At 41.5% G+C, this 17823-nt stretch overlaps 1 protein-coding gene across 1 annotated transcript in view; it reads left to right on the top strand.

The window, feature by feature from the left end:
- LOC138973159 (activating signal cointegrator 1 complex subunit 2-like) overlaps positions 1–17823 on the top strand; it is a 91121-nt gene that overhangs the window by 61598 nt on the left and 11700 nt on the right. The window contains exons 7-13 of the mRNA XM_070345835.1: positions 3159–3233; positions 5242–5352; positions 5982–6074; positions 6899–6973; positions 8118–8316; positions 8460–8555; positions 10138–10241. Of these exons, the coding sequence (XP_070201936.1) occupies positions 3159–3233; positions 5242–5352; positions 5982–6074; positions 6899–6973; positions 8118–8316; positions 8460–8555; positions 10138–10241 (753 nt within the window). The remainder of the gene's footprint in view (positions 1–3158; positions 3234–5241; positions 5353–5981; positions 6075–6898; positions 6974–8117; positions 8317–8459; positions 8556–10137; positions 10242–17823) is intronic.

Here is a 17823-nt window from a genome sequence, read left to right as displayed (position 1 = left end):
TAAACCCATACGAAGCAAGCTTTAGGAGTAATCTCTCATGCGGCACAGTATCGAAAGCCTTCTTAAACTCACAGTAAATAATATCTATGGCTTCACCTTCATCAACAAATTTTGTGAGGTCTTCCATGACGGGTATGGTTGTTCGTTCACTTCCGTCAAAAAGTAGATCTCTCCACAATGGCTGCTCCTGTGTTTAGGTTTGTCAAGCTTGAGTACGCAAAACGCGTTTGTTCTCTCCTCTGTTGAAGCTGTGAGACATAAATGCTATTCCGACTTGGTCGTGTGACAGAGTTTTCTTCCACACTCGATTAGCTGATGTCTAACTCAGCCTGACGGCTTCGTTAGACAATCAACGTAATCTCGTGTGGAAGAAAACGTCTGTCACACGACCAAGTCTGAATAGCAGGTACTGTCATACTGATGTCACGTTTTTTTCCGTAAACCTTCAGTTATTCCCTGGAACGGTCCTTGATTGATGATTATTTCTTTCCCACATCATAAAAATATACGCTTGTAACATGTTTTATTACACACACACACACATACACACACACACACACACACACACACACACACACACACACACACACAGTGCACACACAGTGCACACACATACACACACAATCACTCACAAAGAACATTCCTCGCACATACAAACACACACACACACACACACACATACACTCACTCATATATATATATTGACAAAACACGTGCATGCCTGCAAACACGCAAGCAAACACACAGACACGCGCTCGTACGAAGCTCACGCACCTCTCTCCTCCACACCCCCCCCCACCTTCACTGACACACACTCGCCTGCACTCGCGCGCTCGCACTTTAACATTCCAGGCAAAGGGAGAAGCAGGTCGACATACACAAATAGGAAAAGAAATAGCAGACACACAGATAAAGAACCCTGCAAATACTCTTCCTCCCGTGCTCGTTCATACATAAAATCATACGCATCGACATGCACGCACGCGCGCACACAAATACACACACTGTCAAACACAGACACGAAAACGCTAAAAGAAGGACATAATAATAATAATAATAATAAAAAGAACAACCAGTCCGTTTTGAACTGTCTGGTTGGTATACACACGTAAATAGGCCCAGTGAAATTGAACACTTTATCTGTACATATTTATTATGATATCTGCGTGTGGAAGGAGTGTGAAGTTTTATGCATACACCATAACAAAATCCTGTGCTTTGCATTTGGTAAATAAACTGTTTGACTTGACTTGACTTGACTTGAATAATAAAACATTCTTTTATAGCGCTGTTCACCGCGAAATGGCAGTCTCATGGCGCTTTACATTAGACATTAAAATTCAACATTTTACATATAAAGAGTTTCCTCGTAGGAAATAACATACAAGCATTACAAAAAAATTTAAAAAGATTCATAGACAACGACCACTTATAGTTATATAAGATAATCTAGAAAAATTGTTTTTAAAAAGATGAAAATACATAAGATAAGTAATAGACACATAGTTACACATAAAAAATCTGACAATAAAACAACTTGCATAAAAGCGTGCAGATCTAAAACAGAACGAAGATGTAACACAGACTGTGGGGCAACAAATTAAACAACTAACAACAGGCATACTGTATTATAATAATACATTGGGACTTTTAAACCCAATACACATTAAAACATCGAATTCAATTCATCATACAATACAGGCATTAATACTAATAGTTAACTTTTTATAAACAACAACCAGAAACACATATGATCCTCTACAAGGTTTAAAAACAACCAGTCAACAAGCAAACTTATCATTCAGCACATTCACTCACAAGTCACATGCAAGCATTACACCACAGCTTCAATGTCCTAATTACTTTGTTTAATTTAGTAAAAGGCAGATTTGTACAGGTGAGTTCATTTTAATCTTAAATGATGGTAGTGAAGGAGACTACAGGCGGACTGCTAGGGGAAGTGAGTTCCAGAGTGTAGGGACTTGGAATCGGAAGGATCTTTGTCCAGCTGATTTTAGTTTAGTTTAGTTCTAGGGACTGTGAGGAGCAGCTGGGATGAGGACCTATGACATATTCTTGGCTAGCCTCAAGTGACCGAGATTTGTCCAGCTGAAGCTTAGCACTCGACAATGACGCCACAAACATCATGACACAGAGAAAGACAGTGATGTAATAAGTTGACGACAAAATCAGGAGACGTGAGCCAAGTTTGGCCAGCCCAGACTGGCAGAATCCTCGATGGCTCAGAGGATATCTACTGTTTATCGCCGTTTGTAACAACTCCTTTCAGGTTTAGTTTTCCCAAAGTACCCTATGACACATTGTCTGAGTGGCAAAGAACATTCCCTGAAATTCCCGTCCCAGTCGGTGCAGCCATTTCAGAGCTTTAAAGCTGTTTCCATATAGCGACGCGACGGCGGCACGATGGTTGAGGCGAGGTGGCGGCAGCGTCAAAACAGTAATAACAAAGAACGCGTGTTTCCATAATTATGTGCGACGCGACGGCGGCGTGGCAGCGACGTACCGCGCGACGGTTTGGCGTCAAGATTTTGTTCGCTCCTGAGGCAGCGAAAAAAATGAATGCCGCGCAATATTCGTGCCCAAAGAGGGCGTGGTCTAAGTTTGGTTTTCCAAACATTCGAGGACCCCCCACAACCAGGTTTATTGTCTATTTTGACTGTTTTTTCGTCAGATACATGTAATGTATTCCCTGAGCTGCACATATGTCCAGCAAGAATTTCTTCAAAGGTTGTCAAAGGCACCGTGTTCGTTCCGCTTTTTGAGCATTTTGTTGAAACAACGAGGCTTTTTCTTACAATTCTCGTCTTTTGAATTTTCTAACCAACATAAGTAGCTTTAAATTAAGTTTCTCTTAATTACGGTATGGTAATGTGAGTTTTTGACTGATCGATTTGTAAGAAGTCAATCCAGAAAGAACAAAAATCCGCCTGCCGCGCCGCTTTTAATGGAAACACTCACAGCGAAATTCGCTTGCAGCATCGCAAGTTTGTTGCCATCGTGCCGCCGCGGCGTCGCTAAATGGAAACATAGCTTTAGTCATCAACAGACAGACACACAGACATACAGAAACGAGCGTTATAAGTTAGATAGCTGGACCACAGCCACTTGCGTGACTTTCTTTCTTTGTGTTCTTCTAGCTTGGCACGTATGTATGACAAACTGATACCAGCTCTACAGGCTGCCGTCAGACAGAGAGAATTTGACAGCATAAGGTAGGTATTCATCTGAGCATTGACCAGTGCTACGTATTAATGCTGAAGGGGGTTAAAGGGATACATTAATGGACCAAAAAACGGTCTCTAATCACCCCCGAGCCATATAGTTCATTTTGGGGTTATAATTGTGTTACCACACACCAGGAATACCTTAAAATCCGAGTTTGAATGCTTAGTTTTTACATTTAGTCAAGTTATGACTAAATGTTTTAACATAGAGGGGGGAATTGAGACAAGGGTCGTGGTGTATGTGTGTATGTGTGTGTGTGTGTGCGTGCGTGTAGAGCGATTCAGACCAAACTACTGGACCGATCTTTATGAAATTTGACATGAGAGTTCCTGGGTATGATATCCCCAGACGTTTTTTTTCAGTTTTTTGATAAATGTCTGATGACGTCATATCCGGCTTTTCGTGAAAGTTGAGGCGGCACTGTCACGCCCTCATTTTTTAACCAAATTGGTTGAAATTTTGGTCAAGTAATGTTCGACGAAGCCCGGACTTCGGTATTGCATTTCAGCTTGGTGGCTTAAAATTTAATTGATGACTTTGGTCATTAAAAATCTGAAAATTGTAAAAAAAAATTTTTTTTTATAAAACTATCCAAATTTACGTTCATCTTATTCTCCATCATTTGCTGATTCCAAAAACATATAAAAATGTTATATTTGGATTAAAAACAAGCTCTGAAAATTAAATATATAAAAATTATTATCAAAATTAAATTTTCAAAATCAATTTAAAAACACTTTCATCTTATTCCTTGTCAGTTCCTGATTCCAAAAACATATAGATATGATATGTTTGGATTGAAAACACGCTCAGAAAGTTAAAACAAAGAGAGGTACAGAAAAGCGTGCTATCCTTCTCAGCGCAACTAATACCCCGCTCTTCTTGTCAATTTCACTGCCTTTGCCATGAGCGGTGGACTGACGATGCTACGAGTATACGGTCTTGCTGCGTTGCATTGCGTTCAGTTTCATTCTGTGAGTTCGACAGCTACTTGACTAAATGTTGTATTTTCGCCTTACGCGACTTGTTCAAGTTTAAAACGGGTGCTAATACATGTACATTAAAACCAATAATGTATAGTTAACGCAGACGAGCGCTGAAACTAATTTGATTGAAACAATCCAGTCTCATATTTGATGATCATAAGAAACTTAAGATTCTGCCGTTAACTTAATTAAGAGACGCTTTCATCTCAAAATTTCAAGCCAAAAGTCGAAAGTTTCAATGTCCCCATTCCAAGGATAGATCTCTTTTAAGTCCCTGTACGAAATGAACATATATATATATATATATGGCCATATAAGAGACATATAAGAAACATATAAGTTTCATTTATGACAAGTAAAAAGCTCACTGCAGTGTACTAATGTCAGTTATCGGAATAGGCCGGTTTCTTATAAGCTTCTTTTATGAAAAAGACCCCAATTCATATATGAATCATATATGAGAATCTGCACTTCCAGAAATCTAGTTCTTTTGTATGTTTCATATATGAATCTTATATTATGAGTCTTATATGAATCAGAAATTAGTTTTTGCATAGAAGAATTCAGGACTTAGAACAAAAAAATTATTGGACCATGCTAAAACTCTAACATAATGGAAAAAAATATCTTAGGGCAACTGGTTTGGCATATTGCATATTGGTTTACAAGCACTGACTGTCACTGCAGTGAATGTTTATTTAGATCAGGACCGTAAGGAGTCTTCAGGCTGTAACAGTAAAAAGTTGGCTGAGTATAGTGTGGACAGTCGGAAGTGTCTGTACTGAATACTATATGTGAAAGCCAGAGGGAAAACTGTGATGGCTTCTGTTGTAAAAAAGCTGTTGGGTCCCTCAGGAGTGTGACATTGATTTGATTTGGACAGCAAATGATGAGGTGGCGTGCTGCATATATCACGATGTTCAGTGCAAGGTATAACTGTTACATGTCAGCAATAACCATGGAAACCAGTACAATGCTGTCCGTCATAGTGTTCAATGTTGTGTTGCAGGCAGAAGAAAATGCTTCGCACTAAGCTGTGTCAAGCCAGCAGTCACCTGTTGCAAGTGTTTCACCTGATTGTTTTGCACGTTTGTCTTCAACCAGTGCTGGACATGATCAGGTACACCTCATAACAAACTCCTTCTTTCACCTTCCGGGACTTTTTTTCTGGTCAGCGCATGTTGACCTGAGTGAAATATGTCTCACAGTCCCTCTGGGAACTGCATGTATGCTTCCTGACAGTGAAAGTCAGCTACCGCTCACTTAAATCCCCGATCCTAAAGTCATATAGCGGTATCGGAACGGGAACAAGGCTCTAAGTAATGGCAAAGACACACTGTTCAGGCTGACCATCACATTTTCGGCTCAGCTTTTCTTAGAATAGCGCGCTTGCCTTGGGTTGCTTCGCATACTCAAGCTCAATTAGCGTACTTCGGACGATTACATCTCAAGTGCACACAGGGCATGGCCTTGTTGGTCAGTCGGTTGCATGGGACCGGAAAGAATCAGCAACCGACTTCCGATCTTTACTTTATTATATGTGTGTGTTCGTGCTAGCATGTATGCATGCCTCATTTTAACAGCTTATCACGTGTGTCAATTAGCCAAAACAAGCACCTTTCTGGGCAAAGGAATTATATTTGAATACAATGTAAGAGGACACAAGAATGTCAGTTTTTCATTAAGTGGTGCAATATATTTTAGACAAGTGTATTTGATGATGACAGTGATTTCCTTTTGTGTTTGCAGCTCCAGTGAGAGTGAGAGCAGTCACAGTGCTGAGGTCAGCCAGCACTTGGACAACTTCCTTGCCATCATGTCAGCTGTTCTAGGAGAAAAGAGGTGCTCAAGCATAAACTTTGCCCCTTTCAACATTTTTTGGTTCAATGACAGGACATATTTAAAATAACAAAAAACACTCTCTGGCATGTTGTATAACTGCATAACTAATGGATCACATGACTTGAGATTTTGTGTGTATTTTACAACATGTGCTAGCACAAAGCTCTGAAAGTTGGAAGGCAATGCTTTAAGGAGTTACTGAAATGTACCGTTTTTTTGTAACAGCCGCTTATAGATACCATCTTCAAAAACGGCCTTTTACAGATTCTAACACCTACACTGTTTAGCATGCCATTGCATCATTTTTAGACAAGATAGGTGAACAAAACTCATTGTTTTGCATACAAATTTAATTGTTCTGGCCACTTATACATGCAAAATTTGTTGAATTCTGATATTTTTTCAATTTAAAAGTGGGGATCCTGCATTTGTAAATTTGATTTTCAGGGTGTTGTCTGTTGTGTATGACTATAACCTCATGGAAAATCAATCGGTTTGCTGAATATGGTAGGGGAATGAGTTAACTTTCCAGTCATATATTTGGTTTGGCATTAAATGGCTTTATCTCAAAGATCTGCACACTTACACATCTGCCTAGTTTTTTTTTTTTAAAGATTTATTTATTTTATATATTTAACTTAAACGGTGCTAAACTGTGATTAGGGTTGGAAAAAAGGACAATCACCAGCAATATGTTTTAAGATAGACTCAGACTGTAATAGCGTAATGGCCTCACACGTCTCTTTGCGGTGACAGGTTTGCATTGAGTTGAGATATAAACTTCATTCAAGTTAAGTGTTCTGTTGTTTCATGTGTGAATTCAGGTTTCTGGCAGACTATGAGGGTCAGTTCAGTTTTCAAGATGACTTGGACATCCTCTCACAAGCTGCAGGAGATGTGTATCCTTGATGATAAAACCTATGCCATGGTTGGAACTTTGAAGCCACAGGGAAAAGTGTTTTACAGACGTACTGCTGGCCCTCGCCCAATGCTCTTCTCATACAGTGGAACTTCTCGTAATGACCCCTTCTGAAAACGATCCCCTATGTTTGCCAACCGATTTTCTGGGCACAGATGCCTTTTACACTGTAACTAACCTCTGAACGGCGACACCCTCCTTTTTCAGACAACCGACTTACCAACAATGGGTAAATAAAATTTTCTCCTTATTACCAGTGAATGCACTCAGTCAAAGTGCATAATTACCGGCACACACGCCCGTCAATAGTCAGACAGACCGTTAAGCCAGGTGTGGTAGTCAGCTATCAGTAGTGTGTGCAAATCTTGTCACCAGCGGCTGTCCCTGCCTCGATCACCTTCACAATTGAAAGACCGCCAGCAACTCAATCATGCAAGATTGGATGCCGCTCTGCTTACAGACCTGCTAAGCATTCTTTTTGGCTTGTTGGGCATGTTTGTTTGTGTATGTATTCTTTGATTGTGTGCTCACCTACTGAGTGAACAAATTATCCTGAATTAACATTTACAACACTTCTCTTGACATGAGTTTGTGAGGTGTTGTCTGTCTTAATTCAACTTCATTTTAAATCTTTGAGACATGGCGACTTAAAAAAAAAAGAAGCTTTTGACGCTAGAAGATAGAGTAAGTCATAGAGAGAAGCAACAAAGGTGAAACCTCAAACAGAATCACAAACAGTCTGGGAGTTGAACAAATAAACCAGATTAAGTCAATAATCAAGTCTATTTGCAATAGGTTAGTGGGAGGTTTTACTGCAGTTATAATACTGATACTATCACTGACCACTTTAATATGTCCAGGGGTATCATATTGGTAGAGTTATTATTGGTTTGAACTAAGATGTTAGGCAACAGAATTTAAGCAGTTGTTATTTTGCATGGGAATGGTTGATCTTGTATGATCAACAGGGATCCTATATGTGGTCCTGTTCTTCTGTGGTTACCAATAACACTCACATCCCTTTACCGACATACTTGCAAGCAGAAAAGCACCTCTTTTTTCTCACAAATGGAAAAACTTATTGTTAGTGAAGACCTACAGTCATTTTTCTTAAGTCCCTGCAGGGATGAGGCTCTTTACAGGTACATCCTTGAGGCAATCAACACAGCCTTTGCAGCCCATGGAAAGCGCAAGAAACCCAAGGGCAACACAAACACAGGAGGACGCACCAGTCCTGACGGCTCCCCCTGCCCTCCCTCTGCATCTAGCTCCTCCCTGCTTACTGCAGCCATCTCCATTCACACACCTCATCCCGCCAGTCAGGTCAGTTGCTGGCAGTGCTCTCCATGGTTTTGTCTCACAATTATCACACAGGGGGCTTTGGCAGAGTTTGAATCAATCAGTACAAGTAGGAGTGTGTAAGGTGCAGGCTGACATATGACGTGATGTTTGGTAATGTTGTGCAGGGGGCGGAGGCAGTGCAGGTATCAGGGGTGGAGCTGGACTCTCTGGTGTGTGCTGTAAAGGACCTGCTGCCTCATTTGGGAGAAGGATTTATTCAGGTTTGTGCTCACTTTTGTCATGCTAGCAAAAGTAATTGCTAGTGTCAGACCTGTGGGATACGGCTGCATTATGGATGCTGTATTGCTCTGAAATTTCTTCTGCGTATGGAAATAAATGGCGACATTTGATTTCACACTTCTCAACATTAACAACATAGGGTGGAGACTGTGTGAAAACTAGCAGGGTGTACTAAAAATCTGACACAGTCAAAACATTCTTAACTGAAATATTTAAGAAGTGTAACAGATGCACCTTGTGGGTAAAAAAATAAGGCACTCTGACTGTCCTTGGCTAACACATATCTCCCAACCTACTTTATCCTCTCTGTTCCTAAAGTTAGCTGTTGAAAGACATGTCAGGTGTCATTTATAGGGGCTGTCTCCTTTGCCTTTGTATAAAGAGCATGTTTACACTTAATGGTAGCTGTAAGTTAGTTTGAGCCACCTTCCTTGGAGAGATCATGATGTCAGTCACCTTTGAGGGCTGGCTTGCAGGGCAACCTTGCAAGTAAGCTGCCTCAAGTTAGTGGACTGATCGACTTCCATTGACCTCAAGGGTTGACTGTAAATGTGCTCAGAGATGTTTCTTCTTCTTCTTCTTCTGAGTTCAACTCTCACATACACTCATATGCACGAGTGAACTTGTACGTTTATGGCTGTTTTTTCCTCGCCAATTTGGTAGTCATACTCAGATAATACTTAGAATACAGAGTTTTTCGTGTTTCTTTCATCCTCCAAAACTGTATGGCTGAAGAAGAGTACACATGTACCTACATCGTTATACAATGAAACATAACCTTCCCTATCTTGTGATATGGGTAAGTTCTCTGCTGCTGGTGACAAAAAGGGGTTTGCTTAATTTTAACCATATTTTCCTTAAAATTGTTTACGTGTTTTCACACTAGATGAGTTAAAGTCAACTTCAATTGCATCCAAGAAGCAGTTAGTGTAAGCACTGCATTGAAAAAAGAATGTTTCATTTAGTTTTTATGGGTAAATTAATCTTGCGTGTCACGCAAATATGTTGACCAAAAACGGGAATGGTCATACCCTGACTCATTGTACTGGAAGCTACTTTACAGCAGAAGTTTGTCTCCAACTGAAACTGGTTTATTTGAAGAGTTCAGAGGTTCAACCGCACCAGACAACATTTTGAAATCAGCTGAGACAAGCAACGGAAGAAAACAACTGACCTGAAGTGACCATAACGCATGTTTCATGCGGTGTCACATTCTCAATATATTGAAATCCACACTGTCAGGTGGGGGGAAAGGACTACTGCTATGAAGAGCTCCTAACTGTAGATAATGAGATCTGAATACCAAAGTAACTATATACTCAAACCTAAAATACATCTAAACCAAAATAAAAATAATGTGTCACTCCCAAAACATGCGTTATGGTAACATTATTTGACAATGTGTGTATATGTGTAGAGCAATTCAGAGAAAATGTAGGAGCTGTGTTTGTTTATTGCCTGCAAGAGGTTTGAAGTGATTTGCCAATGGAGAAGGTCAGGCTCCTTATAAGTTATATACTCTTGCCAGGCCTTTAAGACAGATATGTATTGGGTGTGTTTCAGCTGGCCCTTCAGGAGCTGGGTTATGATGTTGAGCGCGTTGTGAGCACCGTGCTGGAAGACAAACTACCACCAGCTTTGCAACATGTAGACTTCTCTCTCAACACGTCAGTAATATACTGCTTCACTCTAACAACCGCTTCTTTATTTGTAGACTTCTTGTTTGTAAGTACAGAGGTATGATAAAAACTGAGCCAAAAAATTATTGCAACCATTTTCGTACCCCAACTGAAACATTAATTTCCGTGTCATTTCATTTAAACTAATATGCCATTAAAGGGCAGACTTTTCGGATCAAAGATTTCTGTTATAGGTATTACGTGACTGCCGCAGAAGTAAGGGTACCCCCAAAATCGACCTGACAAAAACGTTAGGGACTACCAATTAAAAAATCAACAAAAATTCAGAATAGGTGCAACCTAGTTGGCAACTTTTACATGCGAGGAGAAAGTCAAATCCATTATTTATCCGGAATAGGTTGTTTTGTTTTTCTATCGTGCGTATCGCTTGTGTTATGTCATTTCTACTAATGCAGGTGTGGAGAGCATGAGCAGTGGAAAACGAGAGGTTTTTGCGTTCATTTTTAGGGGTACCATGACAAAAAGCGCTGTATTTTTAACAATGACCGAATGGATTGCTTCAAAACGTTTAAGATCTTAAGTCTACATACGAGACTAACCCTGCGTAAAATTTCACATCGTTACTGTTATTTGTTAAGATGATATGCAATCTTCTAGAAAATGTTTTAAAATGTGTCATAGCTTTGAAGGCTTACATCCAAAATATTCATGACTTTGCATGCATACAGACAAATGAGTGTTACCAATACTGCCAAAGTTTCATTTACGTACAATCACTAGTTTACTATTGCTAGTCCTGTAAACACGATCACATTTTTTGGAGGATTGCAGTGTGACAGCGATGTCCAGTCATCCGTGACAGCAGCATGTTTTGAGAGGCACTCAGCCGATAACCGCTGTCAATAGGAAACAACCCGAACGTTCCATTTTTTCTCATGTATTTACATGGCTAGCAAATGTCCGTCAGTAGTTTTACTCAAATGAAAGTTTGGCAGTTCTTGTAACAATCATTTGTCTGTATGCATGCAAAGTCATGAATTTTTGGGATGTAAATTCACAAATATGTGACATGTTTAAAAACATTTTCTGGAAGAGTGCATATCATCTGAGTACAAATCTGTAGTAATTCAAAATTGTACCCTACGTACGTCTCTTATGCAGACTTAAGATCCATTTAGTCACTGCTGAAATCAAGCGCTTTTTGTCATGGTACCCTTCAAAATGGACGCAAAAACCTCTCGTTTCCTACTGCTCATGCGCTCCACATCTGCATTAGTAGAAAGTACATAACACAAGAGATACGTAAGATAGGAAAACAGAACCACCTTTTCTGGATAGATAACTGATTAAATTACATATCTTACCCAACTCACATATAGCAATTAACCCTATAGGCCTAGTTCAGTGCTGGTAACGCTGTACGCGTCCCCTTGGTAACAAGGGAAGACAACTCTAAAAAAGAGTGACCATAGACCGTCAAGGGGTCAAGGCCAGACCGACATCGAGGTTGCCTTCCGTATGCGCGCGCATAATTATGCCGCCATGTATTCATTCCTACCTCAGCGCTCAGTCAAGTTGGTCGCTGTTTTGTACGCTCTGGCTGTTTTACAGCCGTTGTCACCGAGTCATTTGACTTTGTTACATTCCTCTTGGTTTTCTGCTCTTCGTCTTGACTTCGCTACTATGTTGGGGTGAGATCTTTCCTTGTTTTTTCATGACCTTGGCGACATTTTGGCCACAATTTGGACTTGTAAAATGTTTCTGAAATTTTTTTCTTGAGTCTTTTTTGTCATGGCTGATAGTGCCAGGAAGAGGCATACTCCCAAACAGGTGGCTGCTTAGTCCTCTCTGTCTAAGAAAACGCCAAGGAAATTTAAACAAACCGGCCAGGCTGTAGTTTCTGTTTTGGAACCGACCTCCAAGAAATGTATTGATGTTTTGATCTATTTACCGGCTACCTACATTTTGCCTGTTAGGTCCTCGGACAAGGTCGTTCATGAAGATAAGTCTGTTAAAGGGACTTCCTCTTCTGTGGGTTCTGGTTTTGCTTCTACAGACGTAGCTGCTTTGCTACTTTCGCTCAGTTCGCAGGTTTCATTTTTGGCTGCGGAGATTTCTTCCACGAGAGCGGAATTTCGGGCTCTTCCTTCCGGGGTGACGGATATCGCCTCGCTTGCCAAGGTTTGCCCGGATGTTCATGCTTCACAGGATGCTGATGACCGTCACTTCCTTTCATTGAGTGGTCCGTCTTCCGGCGTTCCAGTTCAGTCTAAAGGTATGTCAGCCACGCAAGTAACCAGGTTCTCCGGCCAAAGCGTGGCGCGTTCTCAGGTGGAAGTAACCCCTTTCGTAAGTCGTGGGGGCGAAAGTTCTGATCTCTGGGCTGGCCAATTTCCACGTAGGCGGTCGGTCAGTTCAGGGTAAGGACCCTGAGGAGCGAACGGAAGTCTTGGTGCACTCCGCCTTATCAGAAGATTTTGGCCAGGGTGTGCAGCTTCCGCTTCCGCCCTTCGGGCAGGAAGAGGGCAGTAAAGCTGACTTCCCGTTGAACTATGATAGTCAATGTGGGGGTCAGCTTCTGGATTGCACGGATGTACATGAAGGGTGTACTGATGATGGTGCTTCTGCTATGGGGGAATGCACTGAATTCAGGTTGCCGCAGAGGCTGTCAAACGCTGTTGCGTTGGCAGCTAAAACGGTTTCAAGTATTTCGAGGAAGCAGTTCAGCTTCTCTTCCGCCCGGGGGGCAGGAAGAAGTCAGTAAGGGTGGCTTGCGTACGGTCAAGTTACCACGTTCGCCTTCCCTTCCGGCTGACTCTCCATTTGACTATGGCAGTCAATGCGGGGGTCAGCTTCTGGTTTGCACGGTTGTGCATGAAGGTATTACTGACGATGGTGCTTCCTCTGTGGAGGAAGGCACTGATTTCCGGTTGCCGTATAGGCTGTCAAGCGCTGTGGCGTTGGCAGCTGAAACGGCTTCCAGATTTTTTGAAGAAGGGGTGGTCGAGTTGAAAGTTCAGTACGCTCCACCACCTTCTGCACTCAGTGATTTCCGCGGATTCAAGGAGATTAAATGCCCTTTCCGCTTTCGGGAATCTCCGACGGGGGCTTTTGAGATGGCGGAGGTTTTGTTTAAATCACGCACTCAAGCGAGAGTTCCGGGTGTTACGGTGCCTTTGTTGACACAACACAGTCCGGCTCCTGATTCTGCTAAGCCTTGGCGGGCTCAAATGGATCAGCAAGCACCTTCGGTCGCGGCCTTCATTTGGTAGTTCAATCTGGTTGATGTGTTTGCGCTGACACGTTCTGCTCTTTCAGTTCACACTTTCTCTGTGTATGCCCGTCATTGGCCTTCTTGGCCAATTGGTGTATAGAGCGGGGGTGCAACTCCTTAGCGCCCCGCTCTCAATCCAGGTGGTTAATCACCTCTGTTTCTTATCGGCTCGGGGCAGCTTGGCCTCTTCTCTGAGGTTCAGGCGTCTCGGCTATCTCAGCTAATTTGAAACAAATAGGCCTCTCTATCGATGTTCATGGCACTTAACACTATTGTGACTAGCATTGCCACGGCGTTAACGTCCTGCCTGCCCAAGCTTGCCACCAAGAAACTTCCCAAAAATCAGTAACTGTAAAGAAATCTGTCTAGCAAGCTTGAATTAAGTCCAATCACCACCAAATTTTGTGTACTAATTCAAAAATGGATGCCCAGTTCAGTCGTGCTATTTATAAGTTTGTCACGCGATTTGTTTTAGCAAAGGGGGGTGAAAGGGGGATAATTTGTGTTTTTTAACGTTTTTTTGTGTGTGTTTTATTTTCCACTGCTTTTTTTAAAAGTTATTTTTTAACAGAAAGTATTATAAATAATGTTATAACCAAACAAGGTGTAAAACCTATGAATTAGCTGAAATATTGTTAACATTGTACACAGAAATAAGGAGACAGTACAAAGAAAAAAACAAGCAAATCACGCATTCACTCACAGCATCCTGACTCAAATGAAACAAAACTGTGACACTCACCAAATGATGTCTAGGTAATCCATATTGAATATAAGTCACATTTTCACAACAAAGTACCAACTGTACACCTATGAACATTTCCAAAAGGATTAGAAGGCTCCAGCCATCCATTGTTATCAGTGCTGCCACGCCCCCATAGCTCCTGCACGATTCCGAGATACATGTTCGTCTAGCAGTATCACCCCCTACCACGTGTAGTTTGCCGACTCGTACTAGCAACAACAGGACTGTTTCTTCCTCAATATCACTGCTATTATCGCTTTCTTGAGGCGAAAACGACACGATGTATCATGATCTACAGGATCCTCAAGATCCAACATCCGGAGAATCTCCTCCCGTGACAAGGCTCGCCTTCGATTCATTTTTTTTGTTCGAAAACACCACGCAAATCTGCACTAATTTGATCAAGCCGGAAGAGAAAACCACGTGTATCAAGGGAAACAACTCAATTTATTGCAATCTTCAAAAACCGGGAAGCAATCACGAGTCTTGTACCTTGTATGACTGATACTGAAAAATGCGCGTCCCGTCCATGGGCGTGTCAGCGCGGTTACTGACTTATCAGCGTCCCGTCGCGAAAGTGTTAAGCGGGCATGATCAAATGACCTTGTTTTAAGAGGTTTAGAGCCGCGTACCCCTGTTCCTTTTTATATTTAGTCAAGTTTTGACTAAATATTTTAACATCGAGGGGGAATCGAAACGAGGGTCGTGGTGTATGTGCGTGTGTGTGTGCGTGTGTGTGTGCGTGTGTGTGTGTGTGTGTCTGTGTGTGTGTGTAGAGCGATTCAGACTAAACTACTGGACCGATCTTTATGAAATTTGACATGAGAGTTCCTGGGTATGACATCCCCGAACGTTTTTTTCATTTTTTTGATAAATGTCTTTGATGACGTCATATCCGGCTTTTCGTGAAAGTTGAGGCGGCACTGTCACGCCCTCATTTTTCAACCAAATTGGTTGAAATTTTGGTCAAGTAATCTTCGACGAAGCCCGGACTTCGGTATTGCATTTCAGCTTGGTGGCTTAAAAATTAATTAATGACTTTGGTCATTAAAAATCTGAAAATTGTAAAAAAAAAATAAAAATTTATAAAACGATCCAAATTTACGTTTATCTTATTCTCCATCATTTGCTGATTCCAAAAACATATAAATATGTTATATTCGGATTAAAAACAAGCTCTGAAAATTAAATATATAAAAATTATTATCAAAATTAAATTGTCCAAATCAATTTAAAAACACTTTCATCTTATTCCTTGTCGGTTCCTGATTCCAAAAACATATAGATATGATATGTTTGGATTAAAAACACGCTCAGAAAGTTAAAACAAAGAGAGGTACAGAAAAGCGTGCTATCCTTCTTAGCGCAACTACTACCCCGCTCTTCTTGTCAATTTCACTGCCTTTGCCATGAGCGCTGGACTGACGATGCTACGAGTATACGGTCTTGCTGAAAAATGGCATTGCGTTCAGTTTCATTCTGTGAGTTCGACAGCTACTTGACTAAATATTGTATTTTCGCCTTACGCGACTTGTTGGGATTTGTTTCTAGTTTTGGAATGGTTGCGTTCTTTGGCATTTTGAGCCCTTACTCTCGGCTCGTTTGCTAGACTTAACGCGTAGGACTTTGTTCCTCTTACTCTGGGCCTCAGCCCTGAAGGGCAGTGAGACCCATGCGCTATTGGGGTTACCGGAGGATGTAGCTTTGGAACATATTAATTCCGTTTTTCACGGCTTTTCGGCCAGATTTCCTTGAATCAGAAACCTGGTCAATCTCCTCTGGTATTTGATTCCCTCCTCTCGGGAGGATTCTCGCTCCGGGCGATTTGGATTTTCTAACTGTCTGGTTAGAGTTTTAAAATCCTTTCTAACTTGCACTAAGTCAATTGGAACTAAGAGCCTTAAAGCTCATGTTCTTATCTCTTTACACTATGGGTAAAAAAGACTAATCTCTTAATTGACTCTCACAAGAGGTGTTGCTACTTTCATAGGACAGTCCTATGAATGGTGGCCTATTGAACACAGGGGGGGGGGGGGGGCGTTCAGTCCTCTCTCTGTCCTTTACAGGGGTTCAGGAGTCCAGAGCTGGGGTGGTTCTTCTCTCTCTGTGTGGCATTCCAGTCGCTTAGGCGAAGTTTTGCCATCTTCTCTTTGGAGGTCTGATGACGTGTTCATTAATTTTTACCTCCTGGACATCTCCTGCTCTTGACTTGACGAGGCCTTTTCTTTGCCCTCGTTAGTTTCTGCAGGACAGGTTCTTTCAGGGACATAATTAAGTCCCTCCTCCTTTAGGAGCAATCTGCATTTATGAGAATTGCGGTAAGAATATGTAATTTAATCGAAAATTTCAATAATAAATTTTCATTTGATTAATATACTTACCCAATTCTCATAGTTAATACCCTCCCATCCATCCCCGCTACTTAATTTCCTACGGGTTTTTGAGAAGTCTCGAATGATTATTCCGGATGCCGGCGCTCACATGGTGCGCGGGGGGTTATATATGGCTGGGTAACCAAGTGGGTTCAGGGCATAGCAACGGCTATGTGCGGACAGCCGATCATCCAATTTCATTTCAACCGAATCGATTGCAGATGCAGTAATTTGCTGCAATCAAAAAAACGGAAACTGAAGTGATCGAGGTTTAACCCATGTGAGCTAGAACAGATGACAAGATTTCTGCTAAATCCAGACGCACGCGTGAATGCATGAAAAATAGAGTTCAGTTCAAAGAAAACGATTCAGGAGGAAAGTTATGTTTGAGTTTGTCACTTCTGAAGTATGTCTCTTGGTAAACAAAAGGTTCCTAACTCTTGAAATAGGAATGCACCGGGGTGAACGCCAAGTTTGACACAGTTTGAGGCAGATTTTGTTGTTTAACTGGAGAATATGACTGTTTCTTGTCTGGATTAAAGGTATGATACAGCTTCACTGATGACTACATTTGTTTCCACCTGCATTAAATGCTGGCGCATGGTTGGTATTTCTGTGTTATTTGCTTTTAACGCTGTAAACTGTAGAGTGGATTCAGCACCGGAAATGGCTACTGCATGGGACTGGGAGGGTTTTGAAGGCAGAACTGTGCTAATGTTTGCTTAAACAGCTCTTATTCAAATTCAATATGAGAGTCTGAGGGACACAGGATTAAGTCATAGAAAAGACAAAGCAGTGCTATTTTCAGGACTGAATGCTTCATGAAAAATGCGTAGATGAGAGGCGGTCAAACAGTACGGTCGCCTAGAACACTGAAGGCTTCTTTGTTGTTAAGTTTTACTCTGCGTGTATATGTGTGTGCAGACCTGTTTACCAGTACGATTTGGGCGTATTTTGTACGCCAAATTATTATCGGTACGCAAATACGCGACACACACACAAAATACGCCTAAGAAAAAGTCTAGAATACGTTTTCCGGTGTTGGTGTGCTGATTACGGGATGGTACAACTGATACCGGTTTCGGTCGAAGGGAGATAACCATGACAGCAAGTCTTCTGCTGTGGAAACCTTGTTCAGTTGTTGGCACGTGCGATCGTCTGGACAATCGTGGCAAAATGAAGCGGAAAAATGTGCCAGTTTCGGATGACTGTACCAAA

Source organism: Littorina saxatilis, linkage group LG8, assembly GCF_037325665.1.
Source record: "Littorina saxatilis isolate snail1 linkage group LG8, US_GU_Lsax_2.0, whole genome shotgun sequence".
Lineage (NCBI taxonomy): Eukaryota > Metazoa > Mollusca > Gastropoda > Littorinimorpha > Littorinidae > Littorina > Littorina saxatilis.
The sequence above is the reverse complement of the archived record's forward strand: the minus strand, read 5'-3'. Positions and strand labels throughout refer to the sequence as shown.